Genomic DNA, 24,325 nt, shown 5'->3' on the forward strand with positions numbered 1-24,325 from the left:
CAGGTTTTTAGTAATACAGGAAACTTTGTGCTATCCGGAGGTGAGCTATCCGGCAATCTGGAGCCACCGGCAAAAATCAGCAGCCGTTTTTTTATTCTTTTTGTTTGTTTTTTTTTGCTTTGTTTGAACAGTCAAGCTGTGCAAGGTCTGTAGCTATAGCAACAGCTTCAGCTACAGAGCTTTAGGGCCACACCCGAGTGTTTAGAAGCTGTTGCTAAGCAACAGTGTTTGTTGTCAAATACGGAGATAAGAATCTCTGTATCTCTCAACATTAACTCTGGAGAGTACGGCACTTTTTAGGCAACGGCAGCAGCTCAGTCCCGTGGGTGCCGGATAGCACAAAGTTTCCTGTACTAAAGTCTGAAACTAGCCTAAAATCGACCAACAGATTGACCCCAACAAAGGATGTTGCAGATTTAATTTTGGTGTTCATCTGTACCTTTTCCAAGCATTTTCAGAGATTTTGCTGACAGTTAATGCATTATAGCTAAAAAAGAAAGACTTGCATTTATATAGTGCCTTTCACAACCTTAGGACGTCCCAAAGCGCTTTACGTTTGAAGTGTTTTTTTTTTAATTCGTTCATGGGATGTGGGCGTCGCTGGCAAGGCCAGCATTTATTGCCCATCCCTAATTGCCCTCGAGAAGGTGGTAGTGAGCCGGCTTCTTGAACCGCTGCAGTCCGTGAGGTGAAGGTACTCCTACAGTGCTGTTAGGGAGGGAGTTCCATTTGACCCAGCGATGATGAAGGAACGGCGATATACTTCCAAGTCAGGATGGTGTGTGACTTGGAGGGGAACTTGGAGGTGGTGGTGTTCCCATGCACCTGCTGCCCTTGTCTTTCTAGGTGGTAGAGGTCGTGGGTTTGGGAAGTGCTGCCGAAGAAGCCTTGGCGAGTTGCTGCAGCGCATCTTGTAGATGGTACACACTGCAGCCACGGTACTCCAGTGGCGGAGGGAGTGAATGTTTAAGGTGGTGGATGGGGTGTCAATCAAGCGGGATGCTTTGTCCTGGATGGTGTTGAGCTTCTTGAGTGCTGTTGGAGCTGCACTCATCCAGGCAAGTGGAGAGTATTCCATCACACTCCTTACTTGTGCCTTGTAGATAGTGGAAAGGCTTTGGGGAGTCAGGAGGTGAGACACTCGCCGCAGAATACCCAGCCTCTGACCTGCTCTTGGTGCCACAGTATTTATGCGGCTGGTCCAGTTAAGTTTCTGGTCAATGGTGACCCCCCAGGATGTTGATGGTGGGGGATTTGGCGATGGTAATGCCGGTGAATGTCAAGGGGCGGTGGTTAGACGCTCGCTTGTTGGAGATAGTCATTGCCTGGCACTTCTGTGGCGCGAATGTTACCTGCCACTTATCAGCCCAAGCCTGAATGTCGTCCAAGTCTTGTTGCATGCTGGCATGGACTGCTTCATTATCTGTGGAGCTGCGAATGGCACTGAACACTGTGCAGTCACTGTTGTAATGCAGGGATTACACTGTTTTAATGTAGCTAAATCCTGTCAATGCACAAAATATTAGACAGGGTCACATTTGAACTGGACCTCCTGGAAATCTGTGCCTGGATTAGTTATGTGTTTACCTAGAATGGTGGTGGGGGGCAGGGGGGAAGGGAATGGGATTGGTTTTGAGCAAATTACCAGTTGGAAGTTGTTTGAAAGATGACAGTGAAGCAGGATTGATCAGGTGGAAGGACGCTTACCCTAGCTGGGTTCCTTCACTGCAGGACCGTGAGATACACTCAACCATTCACTTGGTTGTCCACTGCTTAGCCACTGGCTTGCCTTGGATACTTGCACCATAGAAAATGACTAACTGATAGGATTGTCTAAATTGCTCTTTGTGGGGGGCATTATAGCTTAAGACTCTGCAAGCATCTACATAGTGAAATCATGATTCCACTATTGACTTGTGTGGTGACAGAATTGCCTGATCCAAATAAAAGTGGGAAATGACATTATGCAACACCTAAAGGTGATTCCTTGGACCACCCTACCAGAACCTGGAATCAATTATGGCTGATCTACAATAAGAACTTGCAGTTCACTGGAACTAATGCAAACAACAGCACAGGTTTCCATGTAAGAGACTTAAACTCACATTTTCAGAGGATCAAACGATGGTACTTTAGCTTGAGAACAATTAAGTGAAGATCCCAAATGGGAACCAGCGAGAATTTGTGTCCAATTGCCAAATAGTTTGCACTAAACAGGTGATCTCTAATGATCTAAAAAGCAAACAGGTCACTTGTCACGTTTCAGAATTTTTGACTATTTGGCACAGGAGGAATTTCGGATTAATTTATATGCTACTAAATTAAATTCAGCTCACAAAGGATTAAATCCACACAACATAGCCTGCTTCTGGGAATGCAAATTAAATTCAAATGAAATACCTGTCCAGGATGGTCATTCTTCAGTACCATATCAGGATGGTCGTTCTTCAGTACCATATCAGTTTGAAACAATTTAGGTTTGTTAAGACATTCCAGTGACATTAACACCTAATATGTTGGAATGTCTTTATTCATTTGAGCCTAGCAGAGAGTAGCTGCCTTGATTGGCAGCTTAGCTGATCAATCCCTAGGCATGGAGCGCTGAGGGAGTGTCCAAACTCAATTGTTTGGCTTGCTGTCTAGCTGGGACACAACTCAATCTGTAGAAATTTGGATGAAGACAGTAAGAGATGCAGAGGACTCTCTTCTTTTTAAGCGTACAGCCAGTCAATTCAGTGACTTGTAAAAGTGAAGCTAAGCCTGTATCAGGAGCTAACTGTGCATAATTTGTTATTTTCCATGTTATAAGGAGTGATAGTGATTACAACAACACAAACTCGCATTTATATAGTGGTTTAACGTAGAAAAACGTCTCAGACCGCTTCAAAGAAGAGTTTAGAAGAATGAGAGGGGATCTCATTGAAAGGTATAAAATTCTGACAGGGCTAGACAGACTGGACGCAGGGAGGATGTTTCCCCTGGCTAGGGGGTCTAGAACGAAGGGTCACAGTCTCAGCATACGGGGAAGGACATTTAGGACTGAGATGAGGAGACATTTCTTCACTCAGAGGGTGGTGACCTCTGTGGAATTCTCTACCACAGAAAGCTGAGGAGTCCAAGTCACTGAATATATTTAAGAACGAGATAGATAGATTTCTAGACACAAAAGGCATCAAGGGGTATGGGGAGAGAGCAGGAATATGGTATTGAGATAGAGGATCAGCCATGATCATATTGAATGGCGGAGCAGGCTCGAATGGCCTACTCCTGCTCCTATTTTTCTGTTTCTATGTTTCTAAGAATGCTAAACAAAAATAAAGGACACTGATATTAGCAGTGTTGGTGAAAAGCTTGGTCAAATAGGTGGATTTTAAGCAGGACCTTAAAGGAAAGGAGGGAGGTGGAGAGGCTGAGGGGTTTAGTGAAGGAATTCCTGAGCTCGGGGCTTAGGAGGTGGAAGGTACAGCCCCCAATGTTGGAGTGAAAGGTGGAGGTGGTGGTGGGGGGGGACGTGGGAGAGGATGCACAAGAGACCAGAGTCAGAGGAACGGAAAGTTCGTGGGGGTGGGGAGGTTGTATGGCTGGAGAAGGTTACAGAGATGGCAAAGTGGGAAGCCATGAAGGGATGATAATATTAAAATTTGAGGCGTATGGGATCTAATGTATGTCACCAAGGACACGGTTAATGGGTGAGTGGAACTTATTGCGGGATAGGATACGGGCAGCAGAGACTTAGATGAACTTATATCTATGGAGGGTGGAGGATGGAGGATGGGAGAGAGGCCAGAAAAGCGTTGGAATAGTCGAGTCTGGAATTGGCAAAATCATAGATGAAAGTTTCAGAAGCATATGTTCTGAGGTAAGGGCAGCGGTGGGCAAAGTTCTAAAGGTGGAATCTTTGTGAAAGAGAGGCTATTGGGTTGTAAATTCAGCCCGGGGTCGAATAGGATGCTGAGGTTGTGAACAGCCTGGTTCTGCCTGAGACAGTGGCTGGGGAGGGGGAGAGAATCGATGGCAAGGATAGAACGTTTGTGGCAGTGACCGAAGATGATTTAGTTTCACTGAAAGCTATATTCTTTTCATTCATATTTCCAGTTTATTGGTTTATAATTGGCCTCATCACTAGAGTGTTCATCAGTCCACCTTCAGTAAGATAAGAGAAGTGCACACAAGGGCATGTGTGAGATTAATGATCTAGTTTGCAACAATAAGGGTATTAATTGTTATGATTGGTCATGCTATCTTTATGACTAGATATTGGGCAGTAAAGGTAAACTCCTGATCGTAGGGGATACGGGGTCTACTTAACTTGGCAGAATATCTAGCGTACTCGAAACTTATTAAAAGTCATGAAAATAGAGCTCGGTTTTAAACTAATGTTGAAGAGATTCTGGAGTGTCTTTGGAATATGTGGGCCATCACATGAGATAGAACTAAACGACTTGGTAGTACACAACTAAAAAACACTATTTGGTATATAAGTTCTATTAGTGAACGCTGTGTGAACCACATAAGGGCCTAACATTGGGGACGGGAGATACTCAGATAGCAATCGTACAACAATATATCGGTTCCAATATTCCCCCTCCCCCTCCAAACTGTGGAAGGGCTTCCCTCCCACAAGGCAATGGGATCATGTCCTCTACCCATTGCCATTGTTCCAGCTGAATATATCTTCTGACCTTCTCATGTGATCAGAGGAAACAGATACAGAAACCTTCTTGTTCCACATTAACATAGCCTTTCCCTCGAGGAGAAACACAGGAATGGATGGCTGTCTGGAGAGGTGAGCAAGTCCACCTCTGGAACTGGCCACTCCCAAAAATCCAGGTGCACTAATGCGAACAAACTGTAAGATGACTCAGAGTGTCTGCCATTGAATGTTGCTGGTGTGTATTCAGGGTCACCCAACAGGGAACTAATGGATTGTTTAGACTTAATGTGATCTATCTTGTTCTGAGTAATGTCAAAAACATGGCTCATCTGTTCCCTGTGGGTATGTTTTGCAAACCTAAAGCAAATTTGGCAAGCTAAGGCATCTTAATTAGGTGGCATTTTATTCAATGATCAAATGAGTCAGCAATTGCGAATGGACAGTTACATTTTGCACAGCACAAACCCTTTGGTAGATGTTGGTGCAGATATGTCACCCGAACTATGAAGGCACTTCACTTGTTTCGATGCAGGTGAAGTTAATACATGGGTCAGCGCTGAAGGAGGTACCATATGAGCATAGCCTGTGGGTCACGCTCTCTGTGCTCCATGTAAAATTCCAATTTGTGCCTCAGCCACTTGGATGCTAATTCTCCATTTGTTTTTTGCTTACTTAATTTGGTCCATGTCGGGGAAGATTTCTCCTGTGTACTATACGCAGCCAAATCAGAAATGAGTTTGATATACACAGGGCAAAAAGAAAATCCTTCCCCTATATTGCTGTCTTGGAACAAAAGACTGATTGTTTGCGTTACTACAATACCTAAAGAGTGCAAAAGCCAGGTGCAGCCACTCATCACGACGATAGCAGAATACTGCGGATGCTGGAGATCCGAAATAACAACAGAAAAATGCTGGAAAAACTCAGCAGGCCAAGGTAGCATCCGTGGAGAGAGAAACAGAGTTAATGTTTCAGGACCTGAAACGTTAACTCCGTTTCTCTCTCTACGGATGCTGCCCTGGCTTGCTGAGTTTTTCCCGCGTTTTCCGTTGTTATTTGCAGCCACTCACCAGTTGGTCCACCAACATGAAGCACCACGTAAGGAGCAAAGAACTTTAGCTGGGCGAAAACTAAAGCAATGGTGCCGGTCCTGGGGCTTTATTTGTCACAGGTGTAGAAGATCATAACCTAGAAATTACTCTTGGCAATATTAGATGAACACATTGCATTTGTATGCAATTTATGTGTCCGCTTATTTAACAGGTTAGCACCTCTGCTAAATTAGCAGACAGAGGAATGTGATATGAATGGTCTGCTTATAACCCTAATAGTGTCTATGCTCCTGTGCGGCACAGCTTATCTGCTATGTTCTCACAATATTTTCACGATTTTGCTCAGCATGTGATTTCCCAAGGACCCATCACGCTAAGCTCTATTTCTATTGTGTAGAATCAATACATTTTGTATGTGTTCATAAAATGGGATTAATGCCAAACAGAACATTTTTCGCAACTTAATAGGTGTCAACGAGCTAGTGATCAAAAATATGGACACTGCACCCTCAGTTGCTCAATCTTCATCAGAATTGATCTTTCCTCTTTAGACAATGCTGTGCAGTTCCATCCTTTCCTGTCTTTATTTAAAATTTCCAGCATTTGGCAATTTTTTTTAATCATGTAACTGCCATTCTCTGTGTATGACAGAGTAAATTTCACGTCCCTACTCATGACTCTGATTGAGGTCTGTTGAATAATTTAATCCACTTGGTTTTGAAAATTACTGACTTGTGCCATGGTTTGTGTTTTTTGTAGCTGTTGATAAAACCATATGAGCAGGACAGCATGAAATGCTCCTGTAAATAGTTGTTTCACCATAGGCTACAATTGGTGTATGTAATACAGGAAACTTTGGTTTATTCAGAGGTTGTATGTCCGGAAACCTCGATCTACTGGCAGAAATCAGGAGCCGTTCTGTCTGGTTGTTTTTCTTCTCGTGGCTTTTTTTTCCCCAACAGTCAGGCTTTGGAAAGTCTCTCTGAAGCTGTTGCTAAGCTACAGAGACGCTTCCAAGGTACGGGCCGACTGTTTGAAGCTGTTGCTAAGCAACAGTGTTTGTTGTCAGATACGGAGATGAAAACCTCCGTATGCTTCAACATTAACTTTGTATGTCCGGCAGTTTTGATAGATCGGCAACAGCTCGGTCCCGTCGGTGCCGGATATAACAAAGTTTCCTGTAAGCAGAATACTCGGCATTATGGGCACCAGCTAACGCAGGGTACACTGCGTTCCCTACACATCATTTTTATTTGAGTCAATCAGAACAAAGAGCGCTACAGGGATGCCCAATACACAGCAGCAATAGCCGACCTTTGCGGGTTCGAGCTCATTCGTTGCATGGTTAGCAGCTTAAAAAGCAGCTCCGGAGCACTGTTGCAGGTTTGTTCAGATCGGCTCTCCATTGCAGTAATTGTTATAAAGCATGCGAGCTCATGGAAAGCGCACAGAGTAACATAGCATTTTCCTGCAAGTGTGCTTAAAAAGGAGGAACATTTTAACCTCCATTTAAAGCATTCTTCAGGCATTAAGAACAATTTTCACCCCTTTGATAACTATAGTACTCTCTATGCTTGATTCATACTATAAAGAGCTAATGGGATAGATTTTTGTCTTCACTGCCTGGGCAGTAATCTGGTGGAGGGGGTCACTTGCTCGATAAAGAACCCACTTGACTTTCATTCTATTTATCGAAAACCAAGCATGTTTTGCAATGGGCAGGCGATCCCCTCCAGCAGATCACTGCCCAGGTGGTGAAGACAAAAATCTCCCCTATTGTGAACATACAGGAAGGGGCATTTCTTACTTCTGCTGGTATTCCTTAATCAAGCGCTTTGCTTTGCTGTACTTTCTCTCCAAGGCCTGGTACTGAGCCTGCGTCTCTTTCAGATGTTCATCCACCGCCTGACAGAGAGTCTGGGCTTCCATCCAGTAACTCTCCAGCTTCTCCATACGCTCCTTGTTTTCCTCAACGCTTTGCTCAAGCTGAGCCTTTTCCATTCGCCAACGCATTTTTTCCTGTTCTGTTGAATGAAGCTGAACAGAGACAAAAAAACAGGGGGGGGGGGGGGAAATAAACATGCGGTTTAGTCAGAAGCACCATGAAGTACGGTAACTACTGAACAAAGCTGCTCTCACAGTCACATAAAATTTAAAGGGTAGAGTCAATCTACATTAAAGGTGCCCAGTATTCAATCACTTACATAAGGTTAGCATATGGAGAAATCAATGTGGAATTTAAGTTCCTCTGTGCACTAATTTTAGAATATTGGTTAATTTGTGTGCAAATTCTCAACTGAACTATTTTGATAAATCCATTCAATTTTTTTAAAATTCCTTCATGGGATGTGGGCATCGCTAGCAAGGTCAGCATTTATTGCCCATCCCTAACTGCCCTTGAGAAGCCGCCTTCTAGAATACAACTGAGTAGCTTGCTAGGCCCTTTCAGAGGGGCAGTTAAGAGGCAACCACATTGCTGTGGGTCTAGAGTCACAGACCAGGTGAGGACGGCAGATTTCCTTCCCCAAAGGACATTAGTGAACCAGATGGGTTTTTACGACAATCCAGTAGTTTCATGGTCACCATTACTGATGCTGGTTTTTTATTCCAGATTTATTTAATTAACTGAATTTAAATTCTGCAGCTGCCGTGGTGGAATCGCTTAAAATAAGCAGATTAAAGATTTTGACCCATTTGACACAAATGTATTAAATCAGTAAGGTAAAAACAGCACACGGAGGAAATTCAACACCTTTTTTCTTTTTGTTGCTTCTTTTCTCCAGTCCTGGCTCTGCAAGCGTCTCTGTAGCTAAGCAACAGCTTCAGCTAGACGCTTGCAAGCTGCGCCGACTGTTTTGAAGCTGTTGCTAAGCAACAGGGTTTGTTGCTTCACACGGAGCTCTGTATGTTTTAACATTAGCGCTGGTTTCTACGGCAGTTTTGATCTAACGGCACCAGCTCGGTCCCGTCGGTGCCGGATAGCAGAAAGTTTCCTGTACATTAAAATCCTGAATTCTGAGAACACACTCAAAAGACCAAGAGTGTTCTAAAACGAGAACTACTGTCCTATCTAACGACTAATAATTATACTGAATATGCTGGTATTTTTAGTCTGGAAGAGGGACAACAAGCTAACTAAAGCATGAGATGCAGCTCAGCCCCGAACTTCGGGTCCCCGCGGGTGAGTACGCACGGGGTACTCACGCGTAGGCCCAACGAAAGTGCCGGTTTCGTGCATGCGCGGGAAACCAGAACTTCCGTTCCCTTAAAGGAAGGGGTTCGCAGGTCGAACGCGTGCGCCGGAGAGGCAGCGCATATGCCTGGAACTTCCGTTTTTTTTTTTGCAGGTTTCTCCGGGAGGGTAAGTCTCCAGGAGCTACGCTTGTAAAAAGCAGTCGCAAGGCCTGCTTTTAAAAAGGTAAGTGGTGAATTAAGTTAAATTAAAACATTTTTTCCACAGTTTTATTATTTTTAAATACTTTAAAGAAAGGTAAGTTTATTTTTAGCCCTGTTAGAAACTGTAATTATTTTTTTCAAAAATTTAAATTATTGTTTAAAATAGTTATTTTATGTAATTTATAGTTATTTTAAAAATGTGATTAAAAAAAAAAATTTATTTGAAGTTTTAGTTATGTTTTGGGGCTGAATTGTATTCATAGATTTGACAGGTCTTCCTGTCAAATCTATGAATACAGATTCCCTGCTACCATTGGCTCTCCATGGCCCACGTGATCCCAGGTGACGCTTCAAACTAACTGCGCTCCTGGGATACGCAAGCACTGCGCGCCGGCAGCTGGAGTAGGCTCAGGATCGGAATCCCACGCGGGCCCACAGCCCAACGGCCGGCGCGCTAGTTAAGTGCAGGTCGGAGGCTTGCACCCGCGGGAAGCCTCCGACCCGAATTTCTGGGCCATTATCCCAGGACAAATGTCCTAACTACTGATACTTCAGCTCCTTCCCAGCCTTTCTCTTATCTTTACAGTTATCTTTCTAGCTATCTTCCAACCTGTTCTATCATAACCCAAACGTACCAAGCAGTGGCTGCAAGTGACAAGTCCTGCAGTTTTAGGGAAGGATGTTACTTATCACTAGATTGTAGCTTTAGTACTCAACGGCATTGAAATGTGAATATTAGCACACGGAAGCTTATTGCATTCATCTTTGCGGCGCTAAGCCATAATTTACTGCAAATATTTATATTTTGGCAGAAGTGCAGTGGTACCCGACAGAACCCAGTGATGAGGTCGGATTCCTGGTATTGCTATATTATGTTGCTACGGGTCATTACTACCCCATGAGGTGGAAAATCACACTGCTCGTGGGGCCACTCAGTGTGCGAAAGTTGGTTTACAATGACAGTTTAGTCAAATTAATATTTTTTTGACTTTGCACACAGGATGAAATTTTCTGTGGCCCCAGGTCACAGGCGGGGTCGTCCACACAGCAAAGCAAGGGGCCTCTTGGAAAATTGCAGGTGCCTGTGATTTACTGCCTATTGATTTCATTGGTGGGCCAACTGGCCTGTCATTCTGCCGTAACACTATATGATTCTAACAGAATATATTGCATAGAATGTTTAGCACCATCTGAATAGTTTCCGCCACCCCCCCCCCCCCCCGCCCAAGTCTGTCTTTGAAAGAAGGAGCAAATGCACAAATTGTGGAGTCCCACCTCACTCCTGGCACATAATTATCATGTCAGTGCTTCTTAACTCATTCCAGGGGCACAAACAGGAGCCGATGCTGACATCACTTTTCATTTGTATATAAACAGATTTGAAACAAAAGCTTCGTTGTTTCTAATCTTTTCATTTGCACGTAAGTGTGATTTGTTTGCACAGATCTGCATCTAGAATCATAGAAATTTACGGCACAGAAGGAGACCATTCGGCCCATCGTGTCTGTGCCGGCCGACAAAGAGCTCTCCAGCCTAATCCCACTTTCCAGCAGTTGGTCTGTAGCCCTGTAGGTTACGGCACTTTAAGTGTATATCCAATTATTTTTAAATGCGATAAGGGTTTCTGCCTCTACCACCCTTTCAGGCAGTGAGTTCCAGACCCCCACCTCCCTCTGGGTGAAAAAAGTTCTCCTCAACTCCCCTCGAATCCTTCTACCAATTACTTTAAATCTATGCCCCCTGGTTATTGACCTCTCTGCTAAGGGAAATAGGTCCTTCCTATCCACTCTATCTAGGCCCCTCATTATTTTATACACCTCAATCAAGTCTCCCCTCAGCCTCCTCTGTTCAAAGGAAAACAACCCCAGCCTATCCAATCTTTCCTCATAGCTAAGATTCTCTACTCCCGGCAACATCCTTGTAAATCTCCTCTGTACCCTCTCTAGTGCAGTCATATCTTTCCTGTAATGTGGTGACCAGAACTGTACAAGAAGAAGAAGACGACACAGTACTCTAACTGTGGCCTAACTAGTGTTTTATACAGTTCAAGCATAACCTCCGCGCTCTTATATTCTATGCCTCAGCTAATAAAGGAAAGTATCCAATTTGCCCTCTGAACCACCTTATCTACCTATCCTGCTACCTTCAGGGATCTGTGGACATGTACTCCAAGGTCCCTCTGTTCCTCTACACCTCTCAGTATCCTACCATTTATTGTGTATTCCCTTGCCTTGTTACCCCTCCCCAAATGCATTAACACACACTTCTCCGGATTGAATTCCATTTGCCACTTTTCTGTCCACCTGACCAGTCCATTGATATCTTCCTCCAGTCTGCAGCTTTCTTCCTCACTATCAACCACACAGCCAATTTTTGTATTATCTGCAAACTTCTTAATCACGCCCCTTACATTGAAGTTTAAATCATTGATATATACCACAAAAAGCAGGGGACCTAGTACTGAGCCCTGCGGAACCCCACTGGAAACAGCCTTCCAGTCACAAGAACACCCATCGACCATTACCCTTTGCTTCCTGCCACTGAACCAATTTTGGATCCAACTTGCCACATTCCCTTGGATCCCATGGGATTTTACTTTTCTGACCAGTCTGCCATGTGGGACCTTGTCAAAAGCCTTGCTAAAATCCATGTAGACTACATCAAACGTGCTACCCATTACTAAGATTATGGCCTGAAATTTCCTGGGGTCAAGCTCTGCCGGCATAAATGCAATGGAGCGGAACTCCTGCCCGTCTCCATCTAAGACCAGTCACCCTGTCATAAATTCCGGGGACAATGTTATTTGCATAGCCGGGGTGTGTTGCTGACCCATGCAAGGGCGCACCAGCAGCAATGTGCCTCAATAGAGCGGAGTCCTTTGGAGGCCTAAATGGGCCAAAGTAAAATTTTTTTTAATGCATTCATATTTTGACATTGCCTTATGCAACTGAGTGCACAGTGGAGGCACTGGCCTAGAAATTTGATCGCGTCCAGAAATGAGCGCGCAGTTCTTCACAACTTATCCTCGTTATCCCTTTTTACTTCCATCTCACTCTATACACTCTGCTTTCACCAGCCACGTCTCTCTCTGCTCTCCCTTCACACTGAAATCTAACCTCTGTATCTCTCTTTCAATTCAGGTGCTGAAAATGAAAATGGACGGCCCTCTGCCTGCCAGTGGAGAAAGAGGAGGCCAAGCTTCTTGAAGATGCGGCATCAATTAATCTCAACTTTACAAGCACCGGCTCAGATATTACACCACAGGCTAGAGGAGGGGTCTCCATGTGGTGAATCATCAGGCACGTGTGCAGGAACTAGGGGAGCGGGATAGGACCCCACAGGTGCTAGCTCAAGAGAGGGCGAAATTGCATACTAGCTCTGTAGCAGAGGGCTGAGATGCTAACTTTGATGACCCAGCCTGCCGAAGAAGGCTGATGGGCATATACCAGGAAATGCGAGGTGCACTGGGCAGCCTTCCAGCTAGCTTGCACACAATGTCAGCAGGGCATGAAGGCCATTCTGTTCAACATGGACTGAGAGGGCAGCTCCATCAACACAACAGTGACGCCCACCATCATGGAGCCTCTCCCGACAGCTCTCACAGCTGCCAAGGAAGCTCAGACGGTTGTTGACGTAAGAAAACTACTAGGCACTTGGTCTAAGCGTTAAACAAAGCTTTAATCAACTGTTTTACAACATGGGAGGTCTAGTTGTGTCCTTCACTAGTTCCTGTTAAGAACGTCCTGCGCAAGCTGGGCCCGTGCCCGAGTATTTATACTCTCCCTGGACAGCGCCAACCGTAGTCCGCTCAGTATTATTTCATAAGTCTTTCTTTCATGAATGACTGATTCATGTCAGTTGTCATCTTGGCTTTGGGGCCCACTGTAAGCAGGGCCTGAAAAACAGGAGCTGCACGATTGAATTTCTAGGCCATTCTATATAACCCTATTAGGATCACAGTTAGGACAGATAACCAATGAAGTCAGATGTCCAATAAATAAATGTCTGGTTCACAGCAATGTCACTATATTGATTAAAACCATGGATAATTCTGTCCTGCACTTATGAATTGTGGCAATAAAGTTAGGCCTGAGGTGGGTAATTGTTCAGAATGGATATGTACTCTTTGTACATCTGACACGCTGCTGCATTTTAAATATATTACACTCTGGAAATGCCTAACTCTTTAAATCAGCAATGACAACATCCACAAACGCAGACCTCTCCCAACTTAACGCAGTTAGCGAAATGGAATGCTTTTGAACGGCCTCCAGGCTAATTGCAATGCATATGCAAGTGCATGCTAAAGTATTATACAGGTTTCTGAAACGCTCAATAAAACTCATCAAGTGCAGAATGTGGATTGATGTGCTCGCCATTTCTTCGACTGCAAAGGTTAAAAATAAATAACCTAACCTCTGCTTGCGAACATAAATGTCACTGGAAAGCAGAAAACATACCTTTCTTTTCAGTTGCTGAATCTCTGCTTCCGTTACAGCGTGCTTTATTTGAAGCTGATAAACAAAAGAACAATATTATCACTGATATCACACACCTGCTTTTCCTGTTTATTCATTCATCTTCTAGACATCAGATAATACGATTTGCCAAGTTACTCAATACCAACACTGCGTGTAAAGATTGGCTGACAGTGCAATTTTTTGTGTCGATCAATATGAGGGAATGTTTGCATTGAGGAATGAAACATTTTTCCATTTCAAATACCAGGGGGGTGAAATTGGATAGTGCTGGCCTACTGGAGCGAGCTGGGTGCAGGGAACGACCTGCCAAACTGGTAGGCCCGAGGCACACTCGATATTGGGCCTCGAGCCTCAATTAGATTAGACCAATGCGCCTAGAACGTCTGCTGAGTGTCCCCAGGCAGCTCGCCGGCAAAAGTAAGTCCTGGGAGGGCGGGTGGCGTTCGGGGCGGGGCGATTGTGCGGCGATCAGGAGAGAGGAGGCGGCAATCAGGAGGAGGCGAGGCGATCGGGGAGGGGTGGCAATCGGGAGGGGTGGGAGGCGATCGGGGGAAGGGTGTTGTGATTGGGGCAGGGTGTTGTGATTGGGGCAGGGGGAGTGGGAAGTGATTGGCAGAAGAGGTGATTGGGAGGGGGAGGGAATCGGGAGGAGGAGAGGGAGGCGATCAGGAAGAGAGGTGACTGGGAGGGGGAGGCGATTGGGAGGACAGGTGAGGGGGAGGGGGAGGCGATCAGGAGAAGAGGTGATTGGGAGGGGGAGGGAATCAGGAGGAGGAGAGGGAGATGATCAGGAAGAGAGGTGATTGGGAGGGGGAGGTGATTGGGAGGACAGGTGAGGGGGAGGGGGAGGCCATCAGGAGGAGAGGTGATTGGGAGGGGGAGGCGATTGGGAGGAGAAGTGATTGGGAGGGGGAGATCGGGTGGGGGAGGCGATAGGGGGAAGGGTGTTGTGATCGGGGTGGTGGGGTGGGGAAGTGAATTGGCGAGAGGGGGACAAGCAGGGGCTGGCAACAGTCTTCGGGACTGCTGTGGAGTCGGCGTGAGCACTCCTGCTACTTCCAGCTGCCACATTCAGGCAAGTTTCTTTTTAATTACCTTTATGGTGACTGCCTCCAGCGGTCTCTTTATGGACCGCCCGTTAGGTCCCATTAGACTTGGGAATGGGGTCGGCTGCGTTCAGTGCAGCTCAATTCCGGGAAGGTGTCCTGAGAGAGGCACAAGACCCCCGATTTGCATATTCTTTAGTGTTTCACCAATATGATGAATTATTCTCCACGTTCAGACTAGAAGTTGGGCAGGCCACAATTCAAATCTGCAAGATGGAACAATGGCTGACCGTGCTGTAATTCTGGAGTATCTCATGATAATTTGGGGTGAGTTCCAGGCATCAGAGCTGCCTTGGATTTGGAGTTCACCGACTCAGCACGGATTGCTGCTGCTGCAAGATGTAAAGGACTGCAACAGCAATTGTTTTCGGTCAAGAAACCAAGAAAGAACTTGCATTTACATAGGGCCTCTCAGAACTTCAGGATGTCTCGTAGCACTTCGCAGGCTTTTAAAAGGGAATTGGATATATACTTGGAAAGGAAATACGGCCAGAGCTGTGGGGGAGCGCGACTAATTAGAGAGCTCTTTCAAAGAGTCAGCAAAGGCACAATCGGCCGAATGGCCTCCTTCTGTGCTGTAAGATTCTAGGATTATCAGCTGTTTGCTAACTGGATCTTATTGCATGTCATGATAACAAAAGGTAAGTCTCACTTTTTATTTTATTTTCAGTGAAAAATTAACCCATAACGCACTAGAGAAAGCTGTAACAGGTGGAGAGCTGCACAACTCCAAACTCTCTTGGCCGATGAGCATGGCAATCTGCAGCTCGTGGGTCCTGCTTTTAAAAGAATAACGTCTGCAGATTATCAGGTGGCCCAGACAGTGTGCTGTAAAGTTAGCTCATTTGGAGAAGTCCTTTAGTAGCTGGTGCGTGCATTCGAGGATGGATTGTCAACTTTGAAGTCCACCATGAAACGTGTGGAAGCTCCAGGGACATCTGCAGTGGAGGCTCCCATGATGGAGATCTTAAGAGCAGTCTGTGCTTCTTCGATGGATGCTTATACTGCTACTAGAGGTCTGGAGTGCCACACTGGAGTGAACTGTCTTTTCTAGCCTCCAAAGGATTGGGGCTAGATTGCAGACAGGCATCACATAGGGCTCGTTGGGACCATTAGATCTGTTTATCTGCAGATCAGTGGTCATGCTGAGCCAGTGCGCAGTACAAGTGACATGGCAGGAATGGGAACAGATGATTACATAGGATAAACAGCACAGAAACAGGCCATTCGGCCCAACCAGTCCATGCCGACGTTTATGCTCCACTCGAGCCTCCTCCCGTCTTTCCTCATCTAACTCTATCAGCATAACCCTCTGTTCCCTTTTCCCTCATATGCTTGTCTAGCCTCCCCTTAAATGCATCCATACTATTCGCTTCAGCCACTCCCTGTGACAGCGAGTTCCACATTCTCACCATTCTTTGGGTAAAGATGTTTCTTCTGAATTCCCTATTGGATTTCTTGGTGACTATCTTATATTGATGGCCTCTAGTTTTGCTCTTCCCCACAAGTGGAAACTTCTGTAGCCAATCTATCAAAACCTTTCATAATTTTAAAGGCCTCTATTAGGTCACCCCTCAGCCTTCTTTATTCAAGAGAACAGAGACCCAGCCTGGTCATCCTTTCCCAATATGTATACCCTCGCATTTCTGGTATCATCCTTGTAAATCTTCTCTGCACCCTCTCCAGTGCCTCTATATCCTTTTTATAATATGGCGACCAGAACTGTACGCAGTACTCTAAGTGTGGTCTAACCAAGGTTCGATACAGGTTTAGCATAACTTCCCTACTTTTCAATTCTATACCTCCTAGAAATAAACACTAGTGCTTGGTTTGCTTTTTTTATGGCCTTGCTAACCTGTGTCGCAACTTCTAGTGATTTGTGTATGTGTACTCCGAGATCCCTTTGTTCCTCTACCCCACCTAGACTCGCGCCCTCCAAGTAATGATGGTTCTGTATCTCAGCATGGCAACATTTGCTCCCTCGATGCTTGCACATGTGGCAAAAAAGATGCAAGCACTCTGCATCAGGTTCATCTCAGGACTTGAGATGAGGCCCAACTTAGTCCCAGGAGGCTCCATTAGTGTGTCTGCTCAGGCTGTTGCTGCACCTAAACTGTTGTTATGAATGTAGAAGCTAGGCTATTCAAATTCAGTTGGACCTATTCCACAGCACCTAACATCCCTGTATGCCTGATTTATATGGTCCAGAAGTGGGAACAATGCAAATCAGGTGGGCATAATGGAAAATATAGGCAATAAGATGGTATTCCCACCTCATTTGCATGGAACTGCCTAAAATATGTAGGTGCTTCCTGAAGCCATCAAAAATGATGGTAGAAAATAGAGCGGGTGCAAAAGTTAGTAGTGGTTCGGCATAAAGGATCTCTGCCCTATTTCCTGATTAGAGTTGCTTGATTTGCAGCCCCAGGACATCGCTGCATGAGTTCCATGGGCACTGTCCCAGGCCCAACTCTCCTTAGCTGCTTCATCAAGGACGTCCCATCATCATAAGGGCAGAAGTGGGGCTGTTCACTGATGATTGCACAGTGTTCAGCTACATTCATAATTCCTCAGATAATGAAGCAGTCCATACCACATGCACATACAACATCCAGGTTTTGGCTGATAAGTGGCAAGTAACATTTGCACTACAAAAGTGCCAGGCAATGACTATCTCCAACAAGAGAGCCTAACCACCTCCCCATGATAGTCAATGGCATTACCATCACCGAGTCCCCACCATCAACATCCTGGGGACCACCATTGACCAGAAATTCAACTGGACCAGCAACATGGATACAACAGCAGGTCAGATGCTGAGTATTCTGCAACGTGCCTAACGTCCTGACTCCCCAAAGCCTCCGCCCCCACCTATGAGGCATAAGTCAGGTGTGATGGAATACTCTCCACTTGCCTGGATGAGTGCAGCTGTAACAACATTCAAGAAGCTCGACACCATCCACTACAAAGCAGTCTGCTAGATTAGCATCTCATCCAATAACCTAAACATCAAACCCCTTCACTACTGGCGTACTGTGGCTGCTCTGTGTACTAATAACAGGATGCACTACATCAATTCGGCAAGGCTTCTTCAGCAGCACCTCCCAACTCACGACCTCCACCACCTAGAAGGTCAAGGGCTTGGGAACACCACCACCTCCAAGTTCCCTCCAAGTCACACACCATTCCGGGTTGGGCATACATTGCTGTTCCTTCATCGTCACTGGTCAAAATCTTGGAACTTCCTGCCTAACAGCATTGTGGGCGCGCTGTCACTACATGGACTGCAGCAGTTCAAGAAGGCGGCCGACCATCACCTTCTCAGGGCAATAATGGCGACCTTGCCAGCAACGTATCTCAAGAATGAATAAAAAAAGAAAATCCAAGCTTTAGTGTAAGCACGTTATTCAACTATGGAAGCTTCACGGTTGAGCCTGTTCCTAACCTTACCCAGCGTGAATATCCCCACAACCGTCTTTCCCATCATTAGATAGTTAATTAGAGTAGCCATTTGTTTTGTACAGCTGAGAAAGATGTTTTCCAGCTTCTTCCAAGGTATCTCAGTGATAGCTGAGAGACAATTGGGAAAGTGATAACAATACCAGACAAAGTAAAAGGTCAAATTCCTGTCCATGGAGCAACTTGCTCCCTGGCAAAATGTGGATTTTCTCTTTATTATTATTTTCTCCATCCTCCTCCTCTCCTGACGATGTTGTGTATTGGCAGGTTATTTAACCTCAGCATTCACTGGAGTTGAGCTCAACCCTTTCCTCCGCTGATTGTCACACACAGCGTGATAACTCTGTGTCCAATAGAGGTCACTAAGTAGTAGGAATCCTGGCCAATTTTCCGCTCCTTAAATGAGGGGCACTGAGGCCAATTGTAGCGCCCCCTACTGTCATACTGGATGAGATTGGCTATTCGCTGGATAAACTTTTTGAGATATTATCAAAAGACCATTCCCCTCACACGCTGGATTGTCTAACAATCGTCACAATGTACACTAACAAGATATGGTGCAATTGTGTCATCTACCATCTTACAAATAGCTCATTAAGTACACGATGGTGCGCAGTGCACTGGAACTCCAACATGCTGCAGCAAAATGGAAAAACATGGTCTACGTCTGCAAGTTGGTTCTTGATCTCAACCGTGCCACTCTGGGGTGGCACCATGTGGAGGCCAAGCACTTCTCCAAAGGGAGGATAAACTGGACAGCCAGCAATCCTAGACTGCTCTTCTACACCATCCAGGGACTGGCTACAGAATGGCATCAGCAGAGGCTTAAAGATAGCTGTGGGGAGACACAAAGAAGTGGCAGAGAGGGAGAAAAGGAAAAGGAAACAAATGACCAAAATAAAGATGCATTTAACATTTAGCAGAATGCTTAGTGAATGAAGAAATCTCTCGTACCTCCTTGAACTTATGCACCAGCTTTTCAGGATCCATTTCTACCGGTGAAAGCATATCTTCATTCTCTGCTAGATCAAAAACTTCAATTGCCATATCATTGTTAGCGAACATGGGGCTCATCTCTTCCTCCTCTTCATCTGTCGCGTATTCTCCTGTCTGGTGGTGACATTAGACATTTTATGAGCAGTGTTTTTTGTCCCCCATCCACAAAATCAGTCAAAAGAAGAACAGGGGAAGATTACTGGGAAACGGATATTAATGTCAGACTGCATATATTAGACTTGGAAAGCTTTGTCTAAGGCACACATTAACTCTAACTCAATGCCTATTTAAGATGAATGCATTTGATAATGGGAAGGGAGAGAATGAGAGAGAACAAAACATACAATGCAAGATGATATGATTAGATGATTAGAATCTTTCTGTCTACTGCGCGTATTTTTCCCATGCTTCGTTATTTCTTTCTCTCTGCATTTCCTCCATACCCATGTAAATGAAGGTGCACCAACGGAAACAATGATATTTGTAGGTGACATGAATCTTGTCATTCATGTGGAAATGACATGAAATAATACTGGGTGGCCTGCTGGTGGTGCTGTCCAGGGAGAGTATAAATACTCAGGCATGGGCCCAGCTTGCTCAGGACATTCTTTAACAGGAACTAGTGAAGGACACAACTAGATCGCCATGTTGAAACTCAGTTGATTAAAGCCTTGTTTAATACTTAGACCAAGTGCCTGGTCGTTTTCTTACGTCAGTAGGTATATTGTAACTGAAAGGAAATAAATTGACTGAAATTGCTCAAATCCGCAGTACTCATTAACTCGGAAGTGCGCGAAAGATGTTGGTCTGGTGAAGTCTGGTCACATTTCCGGGAAGGACAGAGAATTCCTGTCTATTCTGTTCCACAAACCACATGCAGTGCTAGTTTCAAAATTACCACCACCATAACGGATTGTGTTGAATATTTTACACACACACTTTTCATGCAGAAAAGGAGTGGACAGACAGACACATTTTAAAGGACGCTAGCACGTCTGTGAAGGGCCACTTCGATGCATCAAATACTTTTAGTGTATTTTCTTATTTTGCTGATCAGATTTTAATTTTAACCTGTAAAATATGTGATTTTCTTTTGCTAGGTGACCGCTGAGTAGTGTGTAGCTCATTCTATTCTTACACAAGATATCCCAACAATTTATCAAAACTAAAAGTAGATTTCAAAGTGATATATTTTATCCTACAGTGCCAAACTGAAATTGCCTGAAGTTGCAATCTTACAGGCATTGGTCATTCAATATTAATGAAAGGCTTTCCACTGTTTGAGATTTTATTAAATTGCTACCGGGTACACAGGTTTGAATTCCATCTTAACTGCTGTGCTGTTTTACAACATCAATGCCATTTGTCTTTTTATTATTTTAGAAGAGGCAGCAACCTGTTTCTTCCAGAACAACTTCATCATTTTGACACAATGAAACGGCTGCAAATTAAGCGTGACCACAGCAACAACAACAACTTGCATTTATATAGCGCCTCTAACCGTAACACCCACAAATCCCCCACCTGGTGTTCCAAAGCTGCCTACTATGTTGCTCCACCCCTGCCAAACATCTAGCAAAACACCAACTAAAAAAGCATAACCTTCAGGGAGCTAATTCCATAAAAGTTGATGAATTAATGAAGACATTCTTGAGTTACTTAATTTCTGTCATTTTGGCACAGATAGGGAGACAGGCAAACAGAAAGGACCCCCATTATGGCTGGCTTTCTCAGACAAGAACATAGAGAAAGTCACAAATGGTAAAAGGTCACTCAGTCCATAATAATACAACAATAACTTGCATTTATATGGAGCCTTTAGCATAACAAACATCCCAAGGTGCTTCACGGGACCATTATCAGGTAAAGTTTCACACGAGCCACATAAAGAGATATTAGCACATATGACCAAAAGCTTGGTCACAAGAGGTAGGTATTAAGGAGCATTTTAAAGGAGTAGAGAGGTTTAGGGAGTTACAGAGCTTAGGGCCTCAACAGCTGAAAGTAGACCCACCAATGAAGGAGCGAAGGAAATCTTTGATGCACAAGGGACCAGAATTGGAGGAACGCAGAGTTCTTGGAGGATTGTAGAGCTGGAGGAGGTTACAGAGACAGGGAGGAGTGAGGCCAAGGAGGAATTTGAACACGAGGATGAGTATTTTAAAATCGAGGCGCTGCTGGACCAGGAGCCAGGGGTGATGGGTGAAGGGGACTTGGTGCGAGTCAGGATAAGGGCAGCAGAGTTTTGGATGAGCTCGAGTGTATGGAGGGTGGAAGATGGAAGGCCAGGCAGGAGAACATTGGAATAGTCGAGTCTGGAGCTAACAAAAGCATGGATGAGGGTTTCAGCAGCAGATGAGCTGAAGGAGGGATGGAGACGGGCGATATTTTCAAGGTGGAAGTAGGCGGTCTTGGATATGGGATCGGAAGCTCAGCTCAGGGCCAAATAGGATGACAAGATTGCGAACAGTCTGGTTCAGCCTCAGACAGTGGCCAGGGAGGGAGGCGGAATCGGTGGCTGGGGAACGGAGTGTGTGGCGGGGCCCGAAGACAATGGCTTCTGTCTTCCCAGTATTTAATTGGAGGAAACTTATGCTCCAATTTCAAGGAGAAGTTACAAGCACCAGACAACAACCAGGCATTTTGAAGAGTTTCACCAGCTTTATTCAAACTTGAAATATTGCGCTCAAAAGCAACATATATTTCCTTCCTTAGTTTTCAGCAAGAGACACCTTGGAATTTTTTTACCCCACTATCTCTAGCAGTACTTGTTGTTTTACACCAACCCTACGTGATATTTGTTCACAATAATCCTCGTATGAGAAATTGTTACACATCTTCCAAATGCATGTATTCAACATTACTACTGTAACCTCCCAGTGACACCTTCAGCAAACCATAAAGGCAATCAGCAGCAGACAGGGTTAGCTTCTTCCTTCTGGTTTATCCTGCACTCCTTCAATTCTCTAGACTATAGAAAGTATTTCATTTTAAAGCACAAAGTAAACGCAGGGTAAGTATTCTCCCATCAACTGGAGAGTTAAAAAGTAATTGAAGTGTTGACTCTCTTTCTCTCTGCACAGATGCTGCTGTTTCCAGCAATTTCTGTTTTTAGTTTAAAAATGATTTTGTATCTCCACCCTGTCATTCCAGGTCGGCTACCCTCTTCATGATATTATTGGAAGCACACAATATAACTTGGTTCCCTCGTTGCCAAACCTGCTCGGTTTGTACTGCGGCGTGAATTCAGCACAAAATTTGCTCAGAAGTCAAGAACACAAATGTTGTGTATATGCAGTCAGTGCATGGTATGCTTCTGCTGGTTGCAGTGAGAGCGTCAGTGTGCTGTATTTGAAACTTGCAGCTTTTTGTTGGCATCTTTCTCCAGTTGTTGAGCTTTGACTGGTTGACTACCCCTGCGGCATAGGTTTTTTTTAAAACAGTAAAACGTTCCCAATAGAACCACGTTAGGCATAATGAATATTGAAGAACTTTCCTTACTTCACCACTAGGTGCCAGCAAAAGATCCCTATTGATATAATATAAGACTAATTTTTCTTAAGAATATACAGTGCTCTGGGATAAATCTTTGAAATCCAGGTACACTTGGTAACTGAAGTGAGGCATTTAAATCACGTGAGTATACATTAGGGTATAAAGTACTTTCAGTGTTGGTGAAATCTCACAAAGGTTGGCACACTCCTGAAGTACGTCAAAAATAATAGAAAATGAGAAAAGTCATAGCCAGTGTGATAACTAAATATATCAGATAACATCACAAATTGCTGAATGGCTTTCTCTTGCTTTGGTTATTTTAAGTACTAGAGTGTCATACTAGTTTGTCACCAACTTTCATTTCTGTCATTTTTGCTAAAAATATATATTTATATTATGTATAAAACTGTACTACGTATTCCCTTAGATTTGTGTTCTCTATTACTGGCTGGTGGAAGGGAGAATGATGATAGCAACAAACCTGGGCAGTGACAAGATTGTGCCACATTGGGGTTGGACTTGCTGTGCTTTTAGAGTGACTGAAATACTTTAACTGCACAAAGAAGAAATCATGTGACTTATATTAAGGTAATACTTTAATCATGCAGTTTCAATTGAATGATGGGCATGCACTTAATGCTTGGAATCTGATGAGTATGTTGAGCATGTTGTATTTGGTAGTCTAGTATCAGACAAATGCCTTATCAATCTCGTGATGGGTATGCAGGGTGATTTGGTGATCCTGGAAAAAGTCCCACTGGGAATGCCGTACAAGGATGGAAGCATGCAATGGTAGAGTGATGAGCTGGCCTCAGCAGATGGACATTTCCTACACCACTTTGAGCTTGCACAGTAATCATGAATACATCAAGGGCTGCTGAATCATTCAAGCACGGTGCAGCAAATGGCTACAACTTTAGAAACATTGACAAGGCTTTATAGAAGGACTCCCATAATCTCTCCAAAACAAATGTCTCCTTGAGTGTGTCAATGGTATGTTCCATCAGAATTCTGTTGGAGGCATGAACCTCGTTGTATCTATATTCTGCAGCTGTACATGGGCTTCTCAAAAGGGACCATCAGCCAGAACTCTGGGGGGTGCCCTATCATCTCCAAATAATGTTGGGATGGTGGACTGGTACAAAATGAAGGCATCGTGGCTGCTACCAAAATAGCGGGCATTGACCTGCTTGATTCAATTTCTGTGGTCCGACACGTCCTGGGCATTAATGGAATGGAACCATTGCTCATTCGAGCAGGGTTGGCAATATGCGTGCCGTCAACAACATGGTGTACTTTCGAGAAACCTGCCATCTGGAAAAAAAGTGTTGTGCCATCTTGTGCTGCTGCTTCCTTCACATGGGTAAAGTGATGAAATTGTTTCCACGGCAATCAAGGCTTCTTTCTGTCATTTGTTTGAGCAATCAGTGTACAGATGGCATACTTCTGTGGCAATCGTTGCTGGTAGTGGCTGGGAAGGATCCGGTTCCACAGAAATTTAAAGCTGTGGTCATCTTTCCAGTCAGAGGCAGAACGGTCACTGTGGTGGCGGCTGTCCGGAGGTCAGACTCATGATTCAGTGACTGTCTCCCTGGTGAAGCACAGGCACCAAAACAGTGCCTCTTTGGACATACCCGGGTAATTATGCCTGGGCCTTAACAAACAGCTCCTGGGGTGAGAGTAAAT

General features: G+C 44.6%; 1 protein-coding gene across 1 annotated transcript in view; it reads right to left on the minus strand.

The window, feature by feature from the left end:
* Positions 1 to 24,325, minus strand: part of LOC147101127 (neurabin-2-like) — a 249,216-nt gene that overhangs the window by 11,942 nt on the left and 212,949 nt on the right. The window contains exons 6-8 of the mRNA XM_085966317.1: positions 19,103 to 19,258; positions 13,563 to 13,616; positions 7,514 to 7,743 (exon numbers count right to left, since the gene is read on the minus strand). Of these exons, the coding sequence (XP_085822443.1) occupies positions 7,514 to 7,743; positions 13,563 to 13,616; positions 19,103 to 19,258 (440 nt within the window). The remainder of the gene's footprint in view (positions 1 to 7,513; positions 7,744 to 13,562; positions 13,617 to 19,102; positions 19,259 to 24,325) is intronic.

Source organism: Somniosus microcephalus, chromosome 24, assembly GCF_052327205.1.
Source record: "Somniosus microcephalus isolate GS21.2 chromosome 24, FLI_Smic_1.0, whole genome shotgun sequence".
NCBI lineage: Eukaryota > Metazoa > Chordata > Chondrichthyes > Squaliformes > Somniosidae > Somniosus > Somniosus microcephalus.